At 45.4% G+C, this 25,271-nt stretch overlaps 1 protein-coding gene across 12 annotated transcripts in view; it reads right to left on the reverse strand.

The window, feature by feature from the left end:
- Positions 1 to 873: 873 nt before the first annotated feature.
- Positions 874 to 25,271, reverse strand: part of PTPRT (protein tyrosine phosphatase receptor type T) — a 432,610-nt gene continuing 408,212 nt past the window's right edge. For all 12 annotated transcript variants that reach the window (XM_086852378.1, XM_086852376.1, XM_086852367.1 and 9 more), the window contains 13 exons: positions 23,864 to 23,940; positions 22,946 to 22,982; positions 21,975 to 22,072; positions 20,124 to 20,240; positions 18,673 to 18,827; positions 16,334 to 16,469; positions 15,036 to 15,185; positions 11,429 to 11,602; positions 8,353 to 8,484; positions 4,462 to 4,587; positions 3,071 to 3,234; positions 2,145 to 2,280; positions 874 to 1,429 (listed from right to left, as the gene is read on the reverse strand). In XM_086852378.1, coding sequence (XP_086708504.1) covers positions 1,376 to 1,429; positions 2,145 to 2,280; positions 3,071 to 3,234; positions 4,462 to 4,587; positions 8,353 to 8,484; positions 11,429 to 11,602; positions 15,036 to 15,185; positions 16,334 to 16,469; positions 18,673 to 18,827; positions 20,124 to 20,240; positions 21,975 to 22,072; positions 22,946 to 22,982; positions 23,864 to 23,940 — 1,556 coding nt within the window. In that variant the 3' untranslated portion in view covers positions 874 to 1,375. The remainder of the gene's footprint in view (positions 1,430 to 2,144; positions 2,281 to 3,070; positions 3,235 to 4,461; positions 4,588 to 8,352; positions 8,485 to 11,428; positions 11,603 to 15,035; positions 15,186 to 16,333; positions 16,470 to 18,672; positions 18,828 to 20,123; positions 20,241 to 21,974; positions 22,073 to 22,945; positions 22,983 to 23,863; positions 23,941 to 25,271) is intronic.

Here is a 25,271-nt window from a genome sequence, read left to right on the forward strand (position 1 = left end):
TTTCAGAAAAGCAATTTCTTAGCTGCTAAGAAGGCAGAATGGGGTCCAGAACCGTGGCAAAACACATCTGGTGTTTGTTTCAGAGAAGGAAACTTGCACAGGCATTTTTGCAGAAGAAAACAAAAGCTGTTTTGCTTAAGAAGAGAAGTTGCTGTGCTAGGCTAACACTTCTCTTTCCAGGTGTCAGAACAGGTTTCTGTGTATGTACATCACCTTTCCTTCAGCTCCACTGGGTTACAAGTTTGAACTTTGTAGGGCCTGGAAATAGTGAGGAAATCTTGCCCATACCAAATTTTAAGAACTTTCAGACTTTAAACTCTTGAGCAGGAACTTTTCTTTGCTGTCTGCTTGCACAGTGCCTAGTTCAGCAGGGTCCTGGCATGACTAGGGGTCCTAAGTTCTACAGCAATACAAATAATAAATAAAAAATAGTCATACATCATATATGAGCAATAATACCTACTTCATACCCTGTTTGTCAAAGACACACTGCCCCCAGTACTTGGGAAATGTGGTAAGCACGTCCCCGAATTTGTGAGACAAATGCCATTTGTTTGATACAAATATTGAACCTTCAGGTTCAAGTGGCTGGGAAACCTCAACAGCTTCACCAGCAGCGAAAGGACACGGACCAGAGGGATGGAACTGGGTCATGCACAGCCCTGGAAGTCAAGCAGAAACTGGGAGGAAATATTGGTGTGGAGGCAGTGAATCCATGAACAGCTTCTCATCTCCACCATCTATTTTCATGCTTAAAGGGACTACATTTGGGAAGAGAATTCCAGTGTAGTCTTTTTTTGTTTCTTTTTTTTTTGTTTCTTTTTTTGTGTGTGTTGGCCTTTTCATTTGGAAAAACAAATAAAAGGAAACAGATAAGGTAGACAAATTGTAATGAAACATTTCATGTATCCCCTATGGCTATCTCATTTTTCCCAAATGACTGCTGCATGAAATTAAAAAATTAAAAGGCTGGGATTTGAGAACAAAATTATAAATTAAAAAGGAGACATTTAAAAGAGAATTTCCTAAGGGTTTCATTCCTTCCCCACTCTGCAGCAAGCAGAACAAAAACACAATCCAAAAGAGAAGTCAGAGGGGATTAGAAAGTCCAGTCTTTCAGCCTGTCTCCCATTTTGCTAATTTTTACAGTAAGTTATTTAAGAAGCAGTAGATGTTCCGATAGAAAGCAGGCAGCAGCACACACAGGCATCGTCTCCTCCTTCCAGCGAGGTCTCTGCAACCTCAGTCTCTTGCTGAGAAGGAAGGAGAAGTTTTCCTTCCCACACTTGTTACTGCCTTCCAGTGCGGGGCAGGGGAGAAGCATCCGCCAGAGTTTGGGGTCTGGCACATCGTGGGGTCCCCTCCCTTCGCCGGGCTAAAAGGAACTCAAGTATTCCAGTGCAACCTCGTATACAAATTTATACTGTTCCTGGAAGAGAGGACACAAAGGAATGGCATTAGGAAATAGGAAAATTCCTCAGACCTTTCACAAGAAAAAATACCTCCTCCCTCTTTCTTACACCCTTTGTCAGGAGCAGGCAAACACTGGTTGTGTTTCTGGGTGATCCTGAGCAGGTGTGGCTGGGAGATGGTGTCGTCAGGGGAGGAGGAAAGCACTCAAAGAGACAGTCCCAGTCTGGAGGATTCATCATTTGCCTCCAGCCCTCACTGCACGTGCTGATTTTGAGGCACGACCTCAATGTGATGGATGGAGATGGCTGAATTGGACAGTTTAATCTCCTGGGCTGCAGGGAGCCAGGCCTGGGGGCTGGACTGTTCTCCCTTCCTGCTTTCAAGACGTGTCACAGCATCCTGCACAGGGCTGGACAGGAGGACAAATCCCTGCATGGACAGGAGGACAAATACCACTCTTCCCACAGCCATGTTGACAACTCTGTGAGGTTTGACCTGCTGAGGCATGGGACACAAGGTCCATCACTTTGCCAGGGCATCCCCTCTTCTCAGCAGGAGAAGCAGGAGGATTCACTGAACATGCTAAAACAGGACCAGTCTGGATTAATTCTGCTGTCTTCAACTTCCCATTCACTTTGATTCATCCTGAACGAAGCCATTTTGACATTTTCTGACCTATCCTGAAGTCCCTTGCACACACTGGGTGGGGAATGAGCAGGAAAAAGCCTTACCAGTGACTCCACCATGTTGGATTTGTTATTCCGTAGTGTTTTCACTATGTGGAACACGTCGATGATGTTTTGCTGTTGGATCATTTCACACACGCTGCAGATGGCACAGAAGGTGCCGCTGCGTCCTCCACCATTCCTGAGAGCAGGAGAAAAGGGGTGAGGCTGAGGGAAGGAGAGCACACACAGCTCACACCTCGTGGTCTCTAATGGAAGGGCTGGTCATAGATGTTCAAGGGTTTGTGTGCCTAAAGGGGCTCCAGGAGAGCTGGAGGGGGGATTTGGACAAGGGCATGGAGTGACAGGACACAGGGAATGGCTTCCCACTGCCAGAGGGCAGGGATGGATGGGATATTGGAAGGAAATTCCTCCCTTTGAGGATGGTGAGCCTCTGGCACAGGTGCCCAGAGCAGCTGTGGCTGTTCCTGGATCCCTGGCAGTGTCCAAGGCCAGGCTGGACAGGGCTTGGAGCAGCCTGGGATAGTGGGAGGTGTCCATTAGAGCTGAGTGGAGTTTGGGATCCCTTCCAAACCAAACCATTCTGTGAGTCTGTGAAAGCAGAGATCTGTAGAACAGGGGCAGGGATGGATAGGGATAAGGGATTCCTGGAGTGGGGGACAGGGAAGCTCAGGGGGTGCAGTGCTGCAGATCCCTGCTCTGGGCTCTCAGCAGCTCTGTGCCCAGAGCTGGTACATGGCAGGGCTGCCTCGGCTCCAGTCACGAGACCTACACTGGACCGGGGCTCTTGGAGCTGCTTCTCACTGCCTGCACTGGGCCAGGATACTGTAATGCAGTACAATATTCAACTTGAAATGAATTATTTAACTCCATTTTCCCCATCTGAAGCCTGGCAAGGCACTGGATTCCCAGACCCAGTTGTCTTCACACAGCTCCGCGTGAGGCCGCAGACGCTCCCCAGCCCTACTTACAGGCAGTGGACCACAGTGCGCCCGTCTCTGCCATCGTACTGCTCCTGCCACTTCTCCAGCCTCCTGACCACCTTCAGCAGGGAGCGTTTGGAGGGAGGGGTGTCCCTGTAGGCCGGCCAGCCGATGTACTGCAGGTGCTGCACGATGCGGTACCCGTCCTGCGGCTGCAACACAGAGCTGCTGAGCGGGGCAGGGGACGGGGCAGGGCTGGCAGCACTGCTCACACAGCATCCTCCCCTCTGCACCTGCACTGCCTGCCTGACAAGGGCTTTGCTCTCAGCTGGATAACGATTATGACAGAGCCAAGCACATGGGAGCCTTGTTTGGTCTCCAGGATAAAGTTTCATCAAACCACACAAACAGATCAAAAGTCTTTTTTCTGCTTGACTGAGCTGTGCCATAGGAAGTAGAGGCAGCCCTCAAGAATTCCCTTGGGGTTGTGGAGGGAAAGGATCCTCACAAGTCTGCTGGCAGTGGCTGTGGTGTTGGACAGGGATGAGTGCAGAGAGCTGTGAGCACACAGCACCCACCCTGCCAGCCCCACACCATCGGCCAGCTCCATCTGAAGGGCACAGAACCTTGTCCTGAGCAGTTTTGTCACCCCTGAGACACAGCAAGGTGTCTAATATCCAGACAGTGTATCAATTTATCAATTGGCTGGACCCCCAGGTTCCCTCTGCAGTGCCACACCTGACCATGCAGACACTGATGTGTTAAACTGCATGGAAATATAATTTGCTTCCATTTCTGACTAGAAAAAAATGAAAGAGGAACAACAAAGGAAACATCATCAATCTGGGAAAAAAACTAATGAGAGAAAAATCCTCTGCTGAAGCCCTTTCCTGCAGCCCTGAAGTCGAATTGCCAGGGCTCAGTGTGCAGATAAACTTTGTTTCTATCATTTCAGCTGTCCTGGGGCTGAGGGACACAGACAAAGAGTTGCTTACAGAAATGGCAGTTGCTTATTTATAGGGAAAGCAGTGGCAATTGGGAATCCCAGTCTAGCCAGTAAACATTGCATCTGTCTTCAGAGATGCTGCCTGGGAGCTGACAGATGGAGAGCTGCTGACACCATCCCAGTTTATTTCCTGCAATACTGATGGCTTTATATTGGCTACTAAGTGATGAATTGTTCTCAGATATACACAGAAAAATGCTCACCATTTAAATACAGATTTTCAGCTCATATCATGCACTTGCTGCCTTCAGCCAAGAGTCCTTTAGCAATGCAGGCTGATTAAATGTTAATTAAAGGAAGTAGCTGCAGTGGAATTTCATTCCTAGGTGAGAGATTCTGCATCTCTAAACCACAAGTCTTGGCTCTGCCTCTTCCTCGAGCCAAAATGTGTTTTTGAGAATACCTAGGGATCGTGGTAGTTCTCCTCTCTTACCCTGGCCATGTTGCAAATCCGGAATATCCGGTTGATGATATCTTCATCAATGTCTGCTGAAACAAACTCCACTTGGATTGGGCCATAACAACAGGACGTCTTCTCCGGCCAGTACTGCATGCAGAGCTAGAAAAAAACCACAAAAACAAGCAGACTTCTTAATTATTAACATATCCAGTCATTGCTTTTGGATCTATAACCAGCTCAAAACCCATCACCACTCTTGTATATTGTGGCTTTGTTCAGAGAAGATCTCTTTCTAGCTCAGTAGAGCATTTTATATCCTGAATATGAAGCAAAAAAGAAATGTATTTTTAGGACTTTTCTTCCTCTTTATTTTTGTATGAACACAATTTGGAACTGATTGAATTCTGGTTCTAGAGGTGCAGAGAAAGTGTCTGACAAATGAAGCTTCTGTAAGGGCTGAGATTTAACAGGAGCATTAAAAGATTAGTGTCTGTAGATAAATTTAATAGGAACCATAGAGATTTGGTAAAAATGAGGAAACGGTACAGGCACCAAGAAAATTAATCTTAATTCAAAGAAACTGGAATTATTTTTTTTCTGTAAAACGAATTTTTTATTTTTCTGGCTCTACCAGTGAGCAGGGGATAGAGATTGAGTTTGCTCTGAGAGCAACAAGAGCAAGTCTGGTTTCAGGGTGAACCACAACTGCACCTCTGAAGTTTGTGAAGCAGGCTGGGAGTCTTTTTCTTGTGCTGATATAACTGAGTTGAAAGGACAAAAAAACACCCTATGCACACAAATTACAATCTAAGGATTTTAAATCCAGCTGGAAATACATCATGGCACAAAAATGTTTTGCATGAGATCTCATTAGCAGTTTCTGCTAAGATTGTATTTCTTTGTGGGCTTTTTTTTTCTGCCTAGTTTCAAGTGTAATTTTGTACAAGTTTTGAAACCCCCAAGATGCTCATCTGAACTCGATCTCGAGCTTTTCAAGTTCAATCACTGCCAGCAACAGCGTCGAGTGTGTGCATGAGACTGCATTAATTCTGCACTCCTGTTCTTCCTTTGATCATATAGGATTGAAATTGGGTGGGATAGTCACACAATCTTATGCATCTTTGCCCTTGTTAGTTTTTCAAGATTAAGCAAGCCAGCCAAGACCACACAAGCAAGTCCTTTGAAGGGTTTCTTTACTCTTCATTCAGACTTTCAAGCTGCCTAGTGATCTGCTCTCAAAGCACCTGTCCCACAGGCAGGGAGATGTGAGCAGAGCAGGAGCTTTGGCAAACAACCTCCAGGTGCACTGGGAAGCAGAAAAGGATTAAACCTTTCCTCAGCATGGAAAATCTGCTTCTCCCAGAGCAGATCTGTGAACAGCCACCTCTCCAAACCCACGGGTGTACACAGTGCTGCCAGCTGCCTGTTGTGTGCCCTGACCTGCACAGGGGTTATACACAGACAGGTAATGACAGCACTGCCATGCAAGGACAGTGCAGGCACAGTGCCAAGTTCTCTTCCAGAAAACTCATCTCCACAGCGGCTCTGATGATCTGCTGGAGGGTAGGAAGGACCTGCAGAGAGATCTGGATTGATGGGCTTGAGGCCACTCAATCACACAGTGGCTGTGTGTGGTCTGGAGGGCAGCAGAGCTGGGGAAGGGTCTGGAGCCCCCAGAAGCAACTGAGGGAGCTGGGAAAGGGGCTCAGCCTGGAGCAAATGAAGCTCAGGGGGGAAATCCTCTCCCTCTGCACAGCTCTCTGAGGGTGCAGCCAGGTGGGGAGCAAGCTCTGCTCCCAAGGAACAAGGGACAGGATGAGAGGAAACAGCTTCAAGCTGTGCCAGGGGAAGTTTAGACTCGATATGAGGGAAAATTTCTTCACTGAAAGAGTGGTCAGGCACAGCTGAGCAGCTGCCCAGAGCAGTGGTGGAGTCACCATCCCTGGAGGGATTTAAAAGGTGTGTTGATGTGGCACCTGGGGACATGGGTTAGTGGTGGCCTTGGTAGTGCTGAGATAACAGCTGGGCTCAATGGTCTTAGAGGTCTGTCCCACCCCAAATTATTCTATGGTATCAAAATCTCTCACTGTGTCCTGGTGGCTCATAAAATACAAACTTTAAAACCCTCCTTAACTTCCAGTGACACCTGGGTGTTTTGGCATTGGCTGCACTCTCGAGGGAGGTGGCACTGTGCTACAGAAACTGTCACAGTGACTTCATGCCCTGCCAAATCCCCTTTTTGGTGCCTACAGACCACATCATAACAGCAAAGAAACCAGAAACTGTTTTTCCTTTGCTAGGAAAAAAACTAAGCTTTGTGCAGAAAGATAGTCACAAGAATAACACTGGGGCTGAAAGGTTTGTGTTTTCCCAGAACCAAGAGTGAGAAAGTGTGTCATTTCCAGAAAAAGCTGGGTTTTGCTTTGAAGTGTCAGGAAAAAAAAGGTGAAATTTGTCTCTGGATTCAATTCCAAGACGCAGAATCAAGGAGGGTGGGTGGGAGAGGAAAACAGAAGATACAGAGGATCTCTGGTTCCTCACAGAGTGGTGGGACTCTGCAGGGCACCAGGAGAGCCCAGTGCTGAACAGAGCTGGCACTGGGGCTGGATGGGGGTCCCACCACATTCCCCCTGATGGGACATCCCCTGAAGGATTGACTTCTCCATCACCATCCAAAAAAGACCAGCAGCTCACTGCCTTCAGTGTGCTAAGACAGGGAAGAGACAAATGAAAAACGAATCCATGAAGTGCCAACCACTGAGAGTTCCTCTCCTCTCATTGAACAAGGGCTGTAATGGGTGAATTAAGCATGCCAAATGTACTCTCCACACAAATTGCATGATTATGCCTTTTTGAAAGCTGTTATCCTCTGCCACTCATCAGCAAGGTGGCTGGAGACACCAGGGCAGGAGGAATGGCAAAAGCTCCCCCCTGGAAAACTCAAATCCTGAAAATAATGCTGTGTCCAACAGCCAAAACCCAACTTAGACATGGAATTAAAAAGAAATAAAAAAAGATTAAAAAGAAATATTATCCTTAAACTGTGCAAAGCACATTTCTCAGTATTACAGAATCATACTGGAAATCTCAGGGGAACGATCCTTCAAATTATTTCAGCTCTCTTGGTTTTATTCTTCTGGAAATGCCATTGAAAAAGATAAGTGTGAAACACCAGGGGCTGTGGTAGGGAGCATTTTCCTTAACCAGACACAGACAAAAATATGAAAGGGGAGAAAGTGGGTTTGGGAGGGAAATTTTGGCCTGCAAACATGAATTCTGTAGCATATATAGTATGTATATAAAACATTTTTACAGTTTTAAATATATCTATTTTACATGATTTCATATCAAAGTATTTGTATAATAAATGTTGAGACTTTATAGCAACTTTCCAGTACATAAAAGGGGCCTACAGGAAGGCTGGAGAGGGAATTTTCAGAAGGAAATGGGGTGATAGGAAAAAGGGGAATAGCATTAAGCTGAAAGAGGGCAGATTAGATGGGATATCAGGAAGAAATTCCTCCTTGTGAGGGTGGGCAGGCCCTGGCACAGGTGCCCAGAGCAGCTGGGGCTGCCCCTGGATCCCTGGGAATGTCCAAGGCCAGGCTGGATGGGGTTTGGAGCAGCTTGGGACAGTGGAAGGTGTCCCTGCCATGGCAGGGGGCTGAAGTAAGACAGTATTTAAGGTCCCTTCCCATCCAAACCCTTCCATGATCCCTGTTAATTACAATAAAAATTACCTTACAAAGAGCCAGGCATGTGGACTTACTCTCCATTAAAACCCCAAAACATCACCTATCACTTTCCAGCTCCCCCTCTTTTATCTGTTGGGGTGGGAGAGAACCAGAAAAGGGCAGCAGGGACCCTCTGCAAACCCCTGGATTTGAGGAGGGAGTGACATGGCAGGAATGAAGAGCCACTGACCTGTGCTGCATCCATCTCGTTGAGCATCACCACGGAGGAGCAGTTGTAATCAAACACCAGCCTCCAGAAGTCTGCGATGGTGTTGGGCAAGGGGTGCTGGGTGACAATGAAGGCAGCAGGTTGCTTGTGGCTCTAACAAAAGAATAAGATTAGTTAAAAAAAAAAAAATAAAAAAAATTCAATCAACTTTTATTCAAAGGAATATTACACCCAGGAGGCTGTGGGGAGGCAATCTGAGCCATTTAACCAGATTATACAAATCACATCTCCTGCTCCTTGTTATCGCTCCGCAATGAATGAACGCCTCCTAATGGGATTCTTTTGCTCCCAATAAAGACATTTCATTAAAGAAGTGTCACAAGAGCAGAGATTACCCAAATCAATTATTTATATTTTGAGACTCAGCAAATAATGCTAATTCTACTATTACTACTACTACGACTATCAGTAATGTTAATAATTGGAAGGAAAACAGCTGGAAGCAAATGCTCTCCTTTGTGCTGCTGTGGCCTCCAGGAGCTCCAGAGGGGATTAGCCCCGGCTGCTGTGGCTGCCTGGGGGTGCAGGGTGACAGAGGTGGCACATTTGGATCCCAGCCATCCTTTGTGAGCTCGTGGGGCAGCATTCAGAGCCTGTGACATTGGCATTTAATTTCTGATGTTGTTCTTTCACCTCCAAAAGGCCCCCTGACCTCAGTCTCCCTAAGCAGGGAGGGGTGGAGCTGTGCTCCCAACCTCTGGGGGCTCAGTTAATGAGAGTTTGGGAGGCTCTCAGGGATGAAAGGCAACAAGCTGAAAACTTTATCGCTTCCCAACCACGGCAGGCAAGGCTTAAATGAGCCTGGAAACTGCACAGTCCTTTGTGCTGTACATCTGTGAAGCAGACTTGAATCAAAAGGCACACTAATTCTGGGGTAAAGAAGACAAAAAAGCACAAAAAAACCCTCCAGCGGAATAAAATTTTGGATTTAAATGAAGAAATAAATAAAATTGTGAAGTATTAAGCTGGCCATCATGGGGGTTTGCCTTTTCTTCTCTGCGTGAGGCAGATGTGGGTGGAAGTGCTGGGCAGGCAGTGCTGGGAAAAAGGGGGTCCTGAGTGAGGAGGGTGATGGGACATGATGGAAACAAAATGATTTCTTGGGAAATTTTAGTCTGAAACAGACTTTTGTCTTTTTCCCCACTCTGCATTCCACATCTAGAAACACCAGAATGGGTCAAAAGTTGTGAAGTACCAGACCAGTGGTGGCAACAGAATGGCAAATAAAATACTGAGGTTTATCTCTTAACTAAACAGCAGAATGTTCCTGCCATGGTTTTTTTCATGGTGTGCCAGTAGCAAACCTGGCTGAACTCTTGGCTGAAGGTCACACTGTGGGGTTTGCCATTGGGGGAAAAAGAAACCCTCCCCAGCTCTTTGCTACAGGCAGGAACCAAGTTCACTGTCCTGTTTCAAAGGGACGGTGACACAGAGGTGTGAATTACTCATGCAAGAGAACATGTGTGGGAATATGGGGGAATGATGACACATAAATTCCTATTTTTCTCCAAACCCCATGGATTAAACACAAATCTATCATCACTTCTTCATGGCTTGACTCATGATGTGACTCAAGTCTCATTTTTTAAGGATTAAGTTCCATTGTTTTGGGGGAAGCTGAGGGACAATTTTGCTCCTTTCAAGGCCATATGGGATGGATGGAGGGTGCCCTCTAAGAGTCCCTGCTCAGTGCAAGACTTCACACACAGATCTGTCCTCAGCAAGAGCAGCTATGAAAATGTAGGATTCTGAATGTTCCACTGTGATTATTTTTGTCCCCAAAAGTTCCTGAATCCTTTATGGAAAGATAAAGGAGAGTCAGAGAACATCACAGTGGCTGAATTTCAATGGCAGGTGAAAAATTGCTCTGTACTTAAAAAAATTAATCCACTGGAATTTTGTGGGGAAGGATCCAAATATTTGCAAAGTGATTTGAGGTAATGAGGGCTGAAATGTACAAATATTCCCAATCCCTAAGAAACCAAAAACTGAATTGTGCTTCTGCAGATGTGCAACAGCACTGAACACACTTTAAAAAACAAATTTCCTTAGGCATGTTTGCAATACACAATCTTGCTGAAAAAATCTAAGTTCTGTGACCATTTGACTGAATATCTTGAATGCAGCAGTATCACTGCTTCCCAGACTGAAGAACAGGAAAAATTAAAAAATAGAGACCCTGCTGCTGCCAGGGAAAAAATGATGCCATTTCACCCTGGATCATATTTACACATACTCCAACTGCAATAATTAGTGGCTTTAAAGACATCTGTGTCCAAAGGCAGTGCAGCAAAAAGAAGCCATCAACATAATTCATCCTCCACAAATGACCCGTGCTGTGGGATTCCAGGCTATAAACAAAGCGAGGGAAAACGCCCTGGGACAGAGTCACATCAACTCAACTCACATCCTTTAGCCTGAAAATATTTTGTACATCTGATCCCTGCACCCCCACATTCTTAACTGCATAAGATCAAATCAGTCACTCACTCCACACTGCAAATTATCTTTTCCAAAGAGCTGGTAAACATTTCTCTTCCCAATGGATACAAAAACCAATGTATGGGAAGAGCTTCCCCCCGCTTTTTGTGTGTCCACCTTTCTGTGATCCAGCCCCAGTCTGCACACTGAGGGATGCCTTTACCAAACATTTTCTGTCAGTGTGGTGCAGAATTAGGGTGTGTGATCACAGAATAACAGAATGTATCAGAATGTGCTGAGTTGGACAGGACCCTAAAGAACCAGGGAGTCCAACTCCTGGCCCTGCCCAGCACCATCCCCCAGAGTGCCCAAAAATATTGTCTGAAAGCTTCTTGAACTCTGTCAGGCCAGTGCTGTGACACTTCCCTGGGATAATCATAGTCTAGAGGACATATTTTGGTGGCAAAGAGAAAATTCATGTGCTTTGCCCCGTTTGGAGATATCAGACTCAGCAACTTCAGTAAATTTTTTCTTTAACCCCATTCTCCCAGGAAAGCATCCCGAGCGGGGATAAACCGGTGGTGGGCCGCTCTGGGTGTGCCAGGGCAGTGCTTACATCCATGAGTGCAGCATTGATGTAGTTGCTGGACTCGCCATCCACGGAGATGAGGAAGGGCAGGCAGCGGTCCAGCGGCAGCACGTCCATGCAGCGGTTCTTGTCGTGGTTGCGGGGCAGCAGCCCGATGCTGCAGTCCTCCGGCCGCACCCGCGGCGTCACGATGTTCAGGGTCTGTGTGGGGCAGGGAGCAGGGAAACAAGGACACAAACAGCCTGAGTGCCTCGCAGTTCGCTTCCAAGGAGGATGCCATATGCACGGTATGTTTGTTTTAAAGGGACTCAGGGCAGCAGAGCTTTGGCGGTTGGGTAAAGGTGAAAAAAAAATACTAAATAATTATAAAATAAAGGTGTTGTTACCCTTGTAAAACCATGGCTCAGGCCAGCTATTTCAGCTAAGCAGAGGACGACTCTGGGAAAGTGACTCAGCTGAACTGGAGGTAGAAAAATAAGTTATAGAACCATCATGGGCTCACATCGTGGTTCATGGTGGTTGGTTGAATTTAATTTGTTGTGCTTAAATGGGAAGTAACTGCTTAAAGAGGCCTGGGTTTTGCAATAAAGGGCCCTCCTTTGTACCTGCCTGGGGACTCTGCCTTACTGGGCTTTGTAGCATTTGGCATCCCAGAGATAAAGAGGAAGAAGCAGTAAGGAGCTTGTTGCTGTTATAACACATTGCACTTTGCAGATTGGCTCGAGGGACTCTTCCAAACATTGTTAGCCCCAGCTAAAATTCAAGCACTGAGCACCTCCCAAACACTTCCAGCTCTAAGCCCACAGAGAAGCTAGACAGCATTCCTGGCCTCCCCTGGAGGTTGGAAATAGGTGTCACAGGTATAAATAAGATGCAGTTTTGAGGTGGTGATGGAGTGAAACCTCCTGTTTCTACCATCCTTAGGGTGGAAGCACAGATCCTTCCCTCTCTTCAGGTGTGCAGGTGTCCCCTGAGTGATGATCACCCAGCAGGTCAGACTGTGTTCAGAGCCCCTGGTGTTCCCTCAGACTACTGACTTATCTTATAAAAACCTAGGATAAAATGTTGTTTTGAGGTTTTTTAACAGAAAAGCCTATTTGTTTCATATATTATTTAGATTGCTACATTCCTTTTGAAGTGACACGTAGGATGCTTCACTTACATAGTCATAGCTAATCTCTGGGGCCTTGATGTCAGTCTTTGACTGTTATCTGCCTTTTCCACAGCTTGACAGACTATATTTCTTTGAATCTATTTTACTGTTGTGTTCCCCATTGTGGAAGCCTCTTGACAAACCAGTCCAGGTTGGTCAGCAAGGATCAAAACTCAAGAATCAAAGTGAATGCATCTTTGCATCAGTGCTGAAGTGGTGGTAGATCAGTGGCTGTCTGATGTCATTGTATTTTCACTTTTACATCTCCCCTTCCTGAGCAAAGCCTGTGGAGTCCTACAGTGAACTCTCTGCAGCCAGAAGAATACAAAATATTTAGAGGCAAAAAAAAAAAATCTTACAAAGAGCTGGACATCTGCCACAGTGAGGTTAGGAATGAAGAATAGAGGAAGGTCAAACAATCCAAGATAAAAGAATGTGTCGAAGTATAAAACTTGAAATGATATAGTTGCTCTAAATTATTCAGGTTCTGCATTGTCTGGAGATGGAAAGCAGGGAGTCTGGCTGGAGAAACAATATGGAATCTCAGATCTCTGACAGTGCAGATAATCAGGCAGGTGACTTGCCAGTGATTTACTCCTGCCTGTTTCATGCTACTCCCCTCTCTTCCTTGTTCATGTACTGATTAAGATTACAAAAACTCTCCAGAGTGAGCTTCTGGGTGTCCAGACAACATGTAGAGCATGAGAAATACATCCAACCTTACCTCGGGGCCAGAGGGACCTAAATACCACAAAGTGCAAGCACAGATCTATAGCTATATCAACTGGTTCCTAAAGATTGCAGCAGAGATACCAGCTTTTGCATTAAATCCAGACAATCGGGGCTGAGGAACGCTCTGAGCCAAAATCCTGTAAAAATAGATTCCACGACGAGACAGACACTGAACCTCTTATGCAAAGCACACTGGAGCAGTTCCTTCCCACAGGAGCTGCCAGCCCCTGGCAGCTCAAAAGAACAAGCACAGAGGTGACAAATCCCATCTCATATCATGACAAAATACACCCAGCAAGCGCTGGCTGGTTTTTTTAATAGTGTTTTTTTTAAACAGCATTTGATGAAGTTCGGCTCTGGCTCCTTCATGCCAAGCGTTCAGAACCTGAAACACTTTGACAGACCTGCTATCACTTGATAGAACCAGATCTTTTTTTAATTGAACTGCCATCAGTTGGGATCCACGTTCTTTATCTCACTATACCAACCCTGATGATTCCCTGTAAGGCTTCAGATAAAAGACACACATTCTCCCTTCGCATAGAGAGGGAGGAAAAGAGGCCTCTGACTCAAGCTGGGGATCCCAAAATTAATTCTCTTGCTGCAAAATACACTTTCCTGGGAGAGGGGGTGGGAATTTACTACAATTAAAGCAATCTCCACCTTTTTACTCTGACTATGAGTGACCTCATACAAATAGTAGATGTCTCTCTCTTTCCTATCAAACTCACCTTGCTGCAAATTCCCCAGTCTTGTTTCTTTCCTACATCAATGTTGGCTCTAAATCATAGGTCCACAGAATGTTTTGATTTGGAAGAGATTTTCAAGCCCATCCATTCCACCACTGTCGTGGGCAGGGACACCTTCCCCTATCCCAGGTTGTTCCAAGCCTCCTCCAACCTTGGCCTTGGACACTTCCAGGGCTGGGGCAACCACAGCTGCCCTGGGCACCTTGTGCCAGTGTCTCTTCAGACTCACAGTAAAGAATTATAGATTCATGGGGAATAAGACTGGGAAACTTAGTTCAGTGTTCAGAATTCTGGGTGAACTCTTCACTTTGTGAGAGGAGCAGCTGCACATAGCTGGAGTGTCCTAAGCCATTTACCAGGATGGGATAAGCAACAAGGACCAGAAACAAAGGAGGGGACAGTATTTTATTGCTTGCCCTGGGCAAAGAACACTAATGGAGCACTTGTGAATTTTACTGTCCATCATTTTGGGTCTCATCACCAGGAACCTGGCAAAACATTTGCAGTGAACTGAGGGATTCATTGACATTTAATTGAAAATTAGCAATAGCCAAAATAACGCTCACTGAGCTCCCTCTCTCCCCTGTGTGGAAGGTTGTCAGCGAGTTGATTGTCAAAGCTTGGAAGCACCAAGCAGCATATGAACCACAAGAATGGATAATAAGGCACCTTGAGGCATAAATGTTTCTGTATAAATTATGGAAGGAAATGAACAATACAATACTCATTAGAATAAGAAGTACAGCATTATGTGTGAAAATTAATACCCTTGCTCTGCTAGAGTGATGGGGACAATTTTTTCCCTGCTGAAGGCTGAATAGCCCATGCTCAGAAACAAACCTCTACCTGACCCAGTAGTACAGCAACAAAAATCAACTGAAATCAGACCTTGGCTCAGTGTCCCCCTTGTCTGCTCTGCTGGAAATCCCAAAATAACACACAGAAATAGATTAAACACCTTCAATACACCAACTGCAGTGACTGAGACATATGAAATTACCTGAAACTCATCTTTTATCTGGCTGGAATTGGTCTGTGGATCCAGCCTGCTGATGTTGTAATATATGGATCTGAACTCACAGACTGGAATGGCTGTGTTGCCACAGAGACATGCCTCCAAAATGGCATCATGGACAAACACGTACTGCTCCTGCACAGGGGAGGAGATATTAAAATCATATTTTGAATACAGATCATGAAATATCACTCTTTTTCTTTTTTTTTTTTTTTTTCATAAGTCATGCCCAATATGCATATTTGGCTCTGTTTCATGTGGAGACAAATTACACAGTGTGCTGTGTGACAGATTTGTGAGCATATTTCATCCATCATCTCACGTGTTCACTTCAGATTTACAAGGAAAATGGGGACTCTCAGCAGTGTTGGGACAAAATGGGGGTGGGCTGAGGAGGACATCAGGGTGCAAAGCCTCTCTGCCCACAAGGCAGTGGCCAGGGATGGACCAGAGAATCACAGAATTGCTTAGGTTGGAAAAGACCTCTAAGATCACTGAGTCCAACCCAGCACTGCCAAATTCACCACTGAACTTGTCCCCAACTGCATGTCTGTCAGATCCTTGCTGGGAGGGTGACTCCACCACTGCCCTGGGCAGCCTGTGCCAGGGCTGGATAACCCTTTAATTGAAGAAATTTTCCCAGTATTCAATTCAACCTTCCCTGGCATAACTGTACAGAACTAACAGGTTTCTTCAGAAGCCTGGGATCTGGGTATTTTGGGTAAAACTCTTCCCCTAAAGTAAATATGGGAAGCCCAACAAAGTTAACAGCCCTCCCCTGGTCCAGGCTATTGTCCTGTCCCTCAGGAGGGGAAGGGGTTAAGGGACACACATAAAACCTGTGCAACAGGCTAGCACAGTTCCACAGGAGTTTGTGCATCTGCCAGACACTGTGTGATGGAGCACCTTGCTCAACCAGCACCCAAAGCTTGAATCAAAGATGTTTTGTTTGCTTAGCTTGTAATTGATATACACCAGGTACTACTGGAGCCTGCAGTGCTCCTATGAATGAGTCATGAGAGGCTTCAGGAGCTCTTTTTTCCTACTATGAGAATAAAATTAATCAGCAATGCACAGACCTAAACTTCAAGGTTTGCCCTGCTGTCTTAGAGGCCTCGAGTAGCTGCCAGTGAATTGATTCGGTGCAAATCCGGGCATGTTTAGCCACGGAAAGTCCTGCATAATCAAGGCACAGAGCAAGCCAGTGTTGACTTAATAAATTGCTGGGCAGAGAAGCTGACAGGAAAGCAGCACCTCGTGCAGGGGGAGCTGCTGGCACCCACCTCTGTCTGCACCAAATTGACCCTCTGGGAGCGCAGCTCTCGCACGCAGTTGAATATATCCACCACGCCCTCGTTCTCTGCCATGTCCAGCATGATGTCGATGGCAATAAAGCACCCTGTCCTCCCGGCCCCAGCACTGCAAAAGAAAAAGCCAGGGGGGTCTGTGTGACCAAGGGGTGGTGGAGAGGCAGGGATCTGTGGAGGAGAGGATGGCAGCAGCACACACACAGCTGTCTCCTCCCAGGAGCTGCTCCCGCTCCCTGCTGGATTTGTTTTTCTGTTTTAGGGTTTAGGAATGAGGGGAAATAGTATTTCTTGAAAGGGAAGCAGAAACAAAAGCTTTGTGTTATTGAACATCAACAAAATATTGCAATAATATTCATAATTTTACAGGTCAGGTCACCTGCACACCTCTCATCACACAGGGGAGAGCAGCCTCCGGATTGCAAACAGACACAATTCCAGACATTTTCTTCCCTGGGACTCTCTAGAAGGCATGCATACATTTACTCCAGTGGGCATGACGAAAGGAGCTCAGTCCTCCACCTCAGATGCTTCTCTTCCCTTTTGAATCCTGAGGAGTTTGGATCCTGAGGAGGGTGATTTCAAGTCATGGATTGTAAATTACAGAGAAAGGAGCTCGAGGCTACTTGGAGCCTTCGGTTCAGAGCTCCCCAGTGCTTGTGAGAACTGGGCCATCTCCTGCAAAACCGTGTTGTCATCGTGTCCTCCTTCCCCTCTGGGAAATCATCCAAGCTGCTTAGGTGTGAAGGATGGAGAGAGGAGAACGTCTCTTCACATTACTCTGAAGGAAACAGAACTCAGCTCAAACCAGGGAAACTTCAGCTGCACTGAAATCACCACCAGAGCCGAAAGCAAGGAGATATGAATGACCATAAATTAATGGTCCAGATTAATCAACTGCTGAATAGAGAGAAGATATTTTTCATTTGCAGAATTTTAATGAATAAGTGGCATTTCCTCTCCCTTTATCTCTCAGCTTTTCAGAGTTTTAACAAATAGTTTTAACAGTTCTATATTTAGAGGATCCTGGCACTTCATAAATATCGAACAGTGATATTATCCAGCCAGGCATCGGTGAGGAGAATTTGGTAATTACCACTTAAAGCAAGTCATTAAAATTCAAAAGCAGATAAATAACACGGAGGAATGGCATTTATTCATTAAAATGGGAAGGATGAAAAATCTCTCCTTGCTTTCTTGGTGACAGTGAGTCAGGTTCAGACACCTTTCAGGGCCAGCCCTGTGTCATGGCACCAAAGTAGCAAACTCAGACCCTCAGCTGTAAATGAAATCTGCCAACTCCTCAGGATTAGCTGTACTTGATTATGAAACTGACTCGCTTGTTTGCTAAAAGAATCCAACAAAACAAAACACCCACCCAATCCAAAACTGCTTAGAAAAGATAAGATTTGATTGATTTTCCTTTTTAAAATAACTGTAGGATGTATTTTCTCTCTCTTTTGTAAGACACAGAGTGGAAACTAGAGGCAGTCCCCTGTGGATGGATTAAGGGTGAGATTTTGGGACAGCCAGCTCTGCTCTCTGGCCTTGTGCTCAAGCCACATCTTTTGCTCACATACACCCTGAGCCCTGCAGACATAGCTGCTGCTGCAAACCCAAACTCTGGTTTTGTCACAATGCCTGTCCTTGCATTTGAAGGCATTTAACTCCTTTTATTTGGTAGCTGGAAGTCACTGGGCAAGTTTTTAATCTGAGATTCCCACCTCAGCTCCTGGGCTTTCCGGAAGCCAAAGTGCCCAAGGGCTGGCAGCCAGACCCAGCCAGACAAATATTTCAGACCATAAAAGCATAAAATCACAGAATGGTCTGTGTTGGAATGGACCTTAATGATGGTGTAGATCCAACCCACTGCTGTGGGCAGGGTCACCTTCCTCCAGACCAGGAAAGGCCTTTCATGCTGGTACAGAGCTGAGCTGCAGCACATGAGGGTACAGAAAAGCAAAGGTGCTTTAAAATCCTCTGTGTTTGTGCCCAGCATTGTCCATCCTGCCACATGAGGTTTGAGGGCCTGGAGTGGCTGTCCCAGATATTCAGCACTTCCCCAGCAGAGCTGGATGCTCTGCTACGACCATCTGGGGGAAGGACTTCTACATTTGAGAGTCCCCCTCTGCCCTACTCCCATCATCTCCAACTCATGCCAGCTTGGCTCCAGATCCGCCACTTTAGGGAAGACAAACATATTTCCCTTTAGGCCCACAACTGTTTCCCTTAAACAGCGTCTGGTTATTGCCAGGAGGGAAGAAAAGAGAGGGAAGAGCTGCTGGAGGAGGGGCTCAGGTGGAGAGCTGGCCTACCTGCAGTGCACCACGATGGGTCCTGCCTCGGGGGGGTTGAGGAACTTCACCTGGCGGACGAAGCCCAGCAGCCCCGTGGCGTAGCAGGGGACGCCGTGGTCCGGCCAGCTGGTGAAGTGGAACTGCCGAATCTCTCGGATCTCATGGTAGCCTTTCTGAGGAGACAAAACAGCCTCTATTTTTCTTCCATCAGACTCCAATCAGCATATTCTGCTCCCTGCTGCCTTCACTCAAGCAGAGGGATAACAAGCACTGAGCTCTCACTTCGTGTGGAAATGTGTCTGAAGCTGCTTTTTGCTCTAAAAACGCTTTCAGCCAAATTCCAGCTCCCAGGGAAGTGGGTAATGCTCCCCTGAGAGCTGGGAAGGTGGGCACCAGCTCCCCCTTCCAACCAGTGGTCCCAGAGTTCAAACCCACCTCATCAAGGTGACCTCAGCCCTGGCTCTCCATGCCTGTGTTTACCCTCATCCTCTCGTGTAGTAGCCATAAACCACCAAAATATTCACTCTTAAATCCTGTTTGAGGCATTGAAGCAAGAGCCTGGGGAGTGAACACCTCGAGAGTGGGCATGCCCCAGGTAACAGCAGATTTTTTGCCACCTCCTGGCAAAAATTCTCTGTTTGCAATACTGCTGGCAGTGAAAAGGGCAAAAATTGGTATCCAGAACCATCTTTTCTGGGGAGAGCAAGGTGTTGGTATGTGAAAATCACACCTTTATGTGCCCTGCAAAGGGTAACCCAGAACTCTGCCTCAGCTGTGTTTTATTGTCCAGGAATTGTGGGTGGAATCCAGCAGCAGCTCCTCTAGCCTGTCAGATTTTGGCATTAGCATTTCAAGTTTTTCTACGATTTAATGAAATATGGAGCTGATGTATCAGAAAACTGAAATAATATTCCCAGTGTGGCTGAAGTTCATTGAGCAGGAAATTTTGGAAAAGCTTTCAAACCACTTACTGAATGTTTGGAAAGTAATTTGGATAGACCTGGAATACTCTGACACTTAGACTTCCAATTTCTAATTACAAGTAACAAAATCTTCCAAATCCTGCTGGTCTGGGGATAGGTTTTGTACTCCTGCTTTTATTATATTCTCATTTCTGGTGAAAGGGGACCCTTTGTGGCATCCAGTTGAACTGGTACCTTTTTTCCTCTGCCATTTGCCACTGTGAAACAAGGCAGTTATTATTCCTGGCATACCATCAGCTATCTGCTGCCTTTTGGATGCAAGTTAAACTTTATGCACTGTGGATTCTACTTTTGTGGCTACATCAAGATGTTCCTGCAAAATCATTTGTCCAAAAATGGAATCCCTGTCAAAAATTTAGTTTGCTGATGTGAAGCCTGTCCAAATAGCACAGCTCCCATCTCCAAGAGCGTTCTGGATGTGTTTCCCAGAGTTTCTGAGCACAAATGAAGAGTGTCACAGTTTCAGCTGCCTGAAGACCTCCTTACCTTTTGGACAGTGAAGGTACGTATGACATACTCTGCCAATGGCTCTGTCTCAATTAATGTGACTTTAATATCTCCATAGACTTCTGTGTCATCTGGCCAGTATCGAACACACTTCACCTGGGGGGAGAAGGAAAATATTGAGAGGAACTCGTTCAAGTTGAGTCAGAGCTGACCTATATTTTCCTCCACTTTCAAGCTGAAGCCAATGCAAATTGGGCTTTCTTCTGATGTGCAGAGTTGCCAAAATTAACTGTATAAATTAGATCAAAATTCCTTTACCACACATAGAAACCACAGGCAGGATTTTTCTAAAGATCCCTTTGTTGTCCACACAAATGCAAATGATGCATTATATCTTTTTTCTTTCTTTTTTTTTAATCTTTGAATTTCCACGTGTGCCTGGCCCATATCAGATGTACAGAGCACCTGACAGTCACCACCACCATCCCTTTTGAGAAAAATCTGTGCTGCTGCTCCTGTAATTCTGAACTCTCTGTGTTTAACCAAAGAATTTCAGTTCATGGGGATTGTGGGATACATGTTGAGACACTGAATTTGTTTGACTCTGAGCTTTCTTTATCAGATGTGGACACAAAGTTGGCATTTTACCAGCTGTGACAGGCTTCAACTAAGGCTCAAGAGAGAAATCTCCTGAGCAGGTAAACATATCCCAGCTTAACCACTTCTAGGAGCCATGTGCAAAACCAGCAGAAGAAATAAAAGGAAGGCTGTGAAACTCCAGGAGGGATATTTAGGCTAACAAAGACTATCAGGTTATTAAATGCTCTAGCATGAAAGAGTGGAACAATACCTAAAGCTGAAGCAATTAGCTGCTGCAAAGCAGGCTTCATGTTCCAGTTCCAGTCATAATTGAAAGGGGTTTTATAAATATTAAATATGATTAATGTAGGTTTGTTGTGGGGTTTGGTGGTTTTTTTTGTTGTTTGGTTGTTTTTTTCTTTTACACAGAGGCATTTATTTCAAACTGAAGTGTCAGTAGAAGGTAAAATAAAATAAATAGTAATAAATGAACACAAGCAGCTGGCATTCAACCATGAGATCTAAGGGAAATCAAACACAAAGGAGCTGAATTTCTAATGGCTCTGAGTAAACGATAATTTAAATTTTTCTTAGTACCCAAGCAATTGAAAGCTACAAACATCAGGACAATTTTTTTTTTTAGAACTCCAGTTTCTGGCTGAAAATGCCTCCCAAACAAAAACCATGCTGGGAAAAGCCACCCCAGACATTCTGCTGCCTTATTTCCTGAGGTCCAGCCAACACCTTTTGAGTTATATTTGGTCCCATGATGGGCTGTGGGAGTTGCCTTGTGCTGGCACAGGGATGTCTGGTCCAGGTCAGCCCAGGAGAGGGATTGGTGGGTGTTTAGGGTGGTCCCAGGATCCACAAAAACCTCAACCACCAGGAACAGTGACCTCAGGAACTCCAGGTTTTGGACTCTCGTGTAAAGAGGTCTTTTGATGGTTGGAGCACTAGACAAAAATCCTCACACCTCTGGAGTTTTAGAGGAGTATTCAAATCATTGGATAAGGAGTAACTATTACAGAAGTACATTTTTCCTTCTGTACTGAGGAAGAGGTAGACAGCTTCTGAGCTAGCATAAATTTGTGTAACTCTGCAAGCCCAGACTTACAGCACGAACACGATCCTTATTAGTCTAGAAGGGAAGCAGCTGAGTATTACAAAAGCCAGCATTTACAGAAAAACCCAGAGTGGCTGAATTAATTTCCTTCCTGCAGGAAGCAAAAGGCATTTTGCTGCTGAGCTCTCCTGAGCAGCAGCTCTGTGTTAAACACAGTCTGGCTTGGCACACTGGGAGTGGCACCTTACCCTGCCCACTTCCACCAGGTTGGTGACCATGACAACACTCGCAGAGTTTTCTTGCCAAATCATTCTCCAGAAATCCTTCACTGTCTCTTGCATCGGCCCTGGGGCAGGAAAGACAAAAAGGACATCTTAAGAGAGTGCAGGGAATGTCAATAACCCCTCCCAGCTGCTCTCCAGCCTTGTCCTGTTCCTGTAGGATGCTGCTCTCTCTGAGATCTCCTGCCATTCAGGGTTACAGACACCCACAGCCTGGAGCTCTCTGGGAGGTCCAACCCTTCCTCACAGCAGGTATTTAAAGTTCAGCATGGTGGCAACACAAGTGATGGCTCCAGTAAATAATTGTGTAAGTGATGGGACAAGGATGTACCCCACACTGAACCTGTACTGTAATTCACACCTGAGGCAGCACACCACTTCACAGTTCAGTATTGACTGATTATGGAGGAGGAAGGAAACATGCAAGAATTAGCTCTTTTCTGAAGTTTTCCCCAGAAGAATTTCAGGTTCCAAAAGCCAACCAACCAGTGCTTACAAGAGGTTTGTCAGCCTCGAGCCTCTCCCTGACCTTATTTCCTTTCTTACAGGAAACTCACCAAGTGACTTACAGATGGTGGTGTTCAAATGCATTTCCTACTATTTCCCTTCAAAGGCTCATCAGTCACAGCTTATTCACACTTCCCACCTCCAGCAAGGTAAAGCCAAGACCCACAAAGTCCCTCGTAGTTGTTCTCTCACACTCCATCACAAATGACACATTCTAGGCTGCACTGCCACCTCTAAGTGGCATTTTCTACTCCTGCAGCTGAGGTTTTAAGTCTAAGGGCCATAAAGATCTTGGAAAACTCTACATCCTTCCCCCTTTTGCCCATATAAATGTTCCCTAAAACAGATGGTGTCACCCCATAAAAAGCTCCTACAACAATGTAAACCAGCAGTGGGTTTACAAATATTTATTCATACAAGAGTGAACTTGCCTTGAGTTGCAATGTAATGGCGAGGCCGATGGTACCCCTGGGAGAAAAAAGAAAATAGGTGAGTGTCTGTGAGATCACAGCTCAGACAAAATTCACCAGGGATTTGATACCTTCCAGGTGCCAACTGCTGCCCTCTGGACAGTGTATAATTGTGTAATATATTATAATTAACTGGTTATGGAATGAATGAATGAATGAATGAATGAGCATCTGGGCTGCCCTGAGAGATTTTAGGTGAGGGCATCTCCCTCAGGCTGAATAACACAATCACTTCATGCCAAAGACAAGGCAGGAATGGGGCACACAAGAAACACAAATCCTGTGTTACCTATGGGTAACACCAAAAACAGACAGGCAAAACACAACATCTTGTTTGAAAAGAAGAAAGGTACGAATTTGTCTCTGTGAAAATTCTGAGGGCAACTTTTATCCTTTCAAGGAACTGTCCTAAACATTTCCTGTTGCTGTGGCTCAAGAGCTGTGTTCTATAAACTCACGTCCATTGGATCACCCTGTGTGTGAGACAGAGGTTGATTTTCCAGTGCCATTCTACAACACTTAAACAAAAATCAATCTGTTTGCATGCATGCCTTCTGCACCACAACTCTGTGAGTAGCTGGCAAGCCTCTGATATCTACTAATGCTATTGTGAGGGGCTGATATTGATTTCTGCATCCATCACTTAGCCCACTTATGCTGGTGGATCTGTCAAACAAGGGAAATCTCCATCTGTCCAGATTGGTCAGACAAAATAAAGTGGAGACTGAGAACCTTCTCCCTGTCACAACAGGGTGTTTGTGCAACGTTCAGCTGTCATTCATATCAGATCCACAGCCTGGCCCTGTGTCAGGGGCACCAAATTCATGAGCAGGATTGTCACAGGCGGGTTTGTCACAGGGGGAATGTCCGGAGCCTTACGTCGATGTAATTGGCGTTGATGTAGTCAGAGTGAGGGTCCCCATCCAGCAGCTGCAATCTCACTCTTGAGTGATCATCTGAAGGAAGGAAAAGGAAAAAAAAAAGTGACAGTAACGATAAAGAGGAGTTTCTAAATGATCTGCTGACTCCTGCAGGGGTGCTGGCATGGAATTACAGAATGCCCTGAGCTGAAAGGGACACACAAAGTGCAACTCCTGGCCTCAAAAATCCCACCATGGTAACTGAATGATTGAATAGTTACAATAACCAAAAATGGAACAGCAGCACGTGCATTCCTGTTGCTAAAAGCCAAAGCTTTGTTTTGTGTTTAAGATGTAATGTTGAGATCCTTAAGTCAGTCATGCTCTGCATTCATTGAATCCATTGCTGTCACCAAATCCTTCTGGGGATTTGAGACAGGTCACACATCGCCAGGTTTGGGAGGTTTGGGAGGTTTGGGACAGGTCTTTGCAAGGTGGAACTCCATGACAAAAAACATTTTCCTGCTTGGACACTACAAACTCCCTTGGCTTCATCTGATCTAGGGAAACTGAGGCAAGAGCTAAAACTGACAAGAGCAGGACATAAATAAATAGATCACGACAGAGATATAAAAGATTAAGGAGGGTAAAATGGTAACGAAACCCTGCAAATAAGAAATGGAAAAACCCAGAAACTGGAAGGAAATACAAATTAAATCAGAGTAATATTCCTTTATGTAACCCACAGAACTAACAGCAGCAAAATGGCATAGAGGCAGTGCTGAAAAAAACCCAACAAAATCAGAAATGTTCATCATTTTGAGGAGATTCGAAGTTACTTTAGATAAGGCAATAAAATAGCAGAGATCAATCTTTTCCTCTCCCAGCACGCTCCCAGGCACAGAAAGGAATTACCCCAGCGGGCAGATTATGTCGTGATTTTCCCCAGGGGAATATTTTGATCTTTCTGTGGAACAGCTGGTGCTGGGCTCTGTCACAGGAGATGCTCCAGAGCCAGGCTGCTGATGAGATTTGCTCTGGCAATCCCAGCACTGCTATGCAGTTAATTGCAGAACTGCTTCTAAGGGCCAGTTGCTCGGCAGAGGCCACTGGGTTATGGGGGTCACTGCTGGCCATGCTGTGCTCATTTCTAAATCATATTTTAAAAGAAGTATAATATCGAGTCCATTAAGTTTATTTCCTCCCTGCCAGCCCTATGGAGCAAAGCTCTCAGTCAGAGAAGCACAAATGTTTAGCAGCACTTTGCAGAGCACGGGCCTAAGCATGATTTACATTCAATTAAAAAGAATCATAGCAATGAAACATAAAAATATGAGGTGTGATTCAGCAGTAACTCAGTCAAAAGGGGTTTAGTCATGTCTTAATTAAATGTAGAATCAGATAATAATTGTGAAGACAGATGCAGG

The sequence above is a fragment of the Cyanistes caeruleus genome, chromosome 16 (assembly GCF_971803275.1).
Source record: "Cyanistes caeruleus chromosome 16, bCyaCae1.hap1.1, whole genome shotgun sequence".
NCBI lineage: Eukaryota > Metazoa > Chordata > Aves > Passeriformes > Paridae > Cyanistes > Cyanistes caeruleus.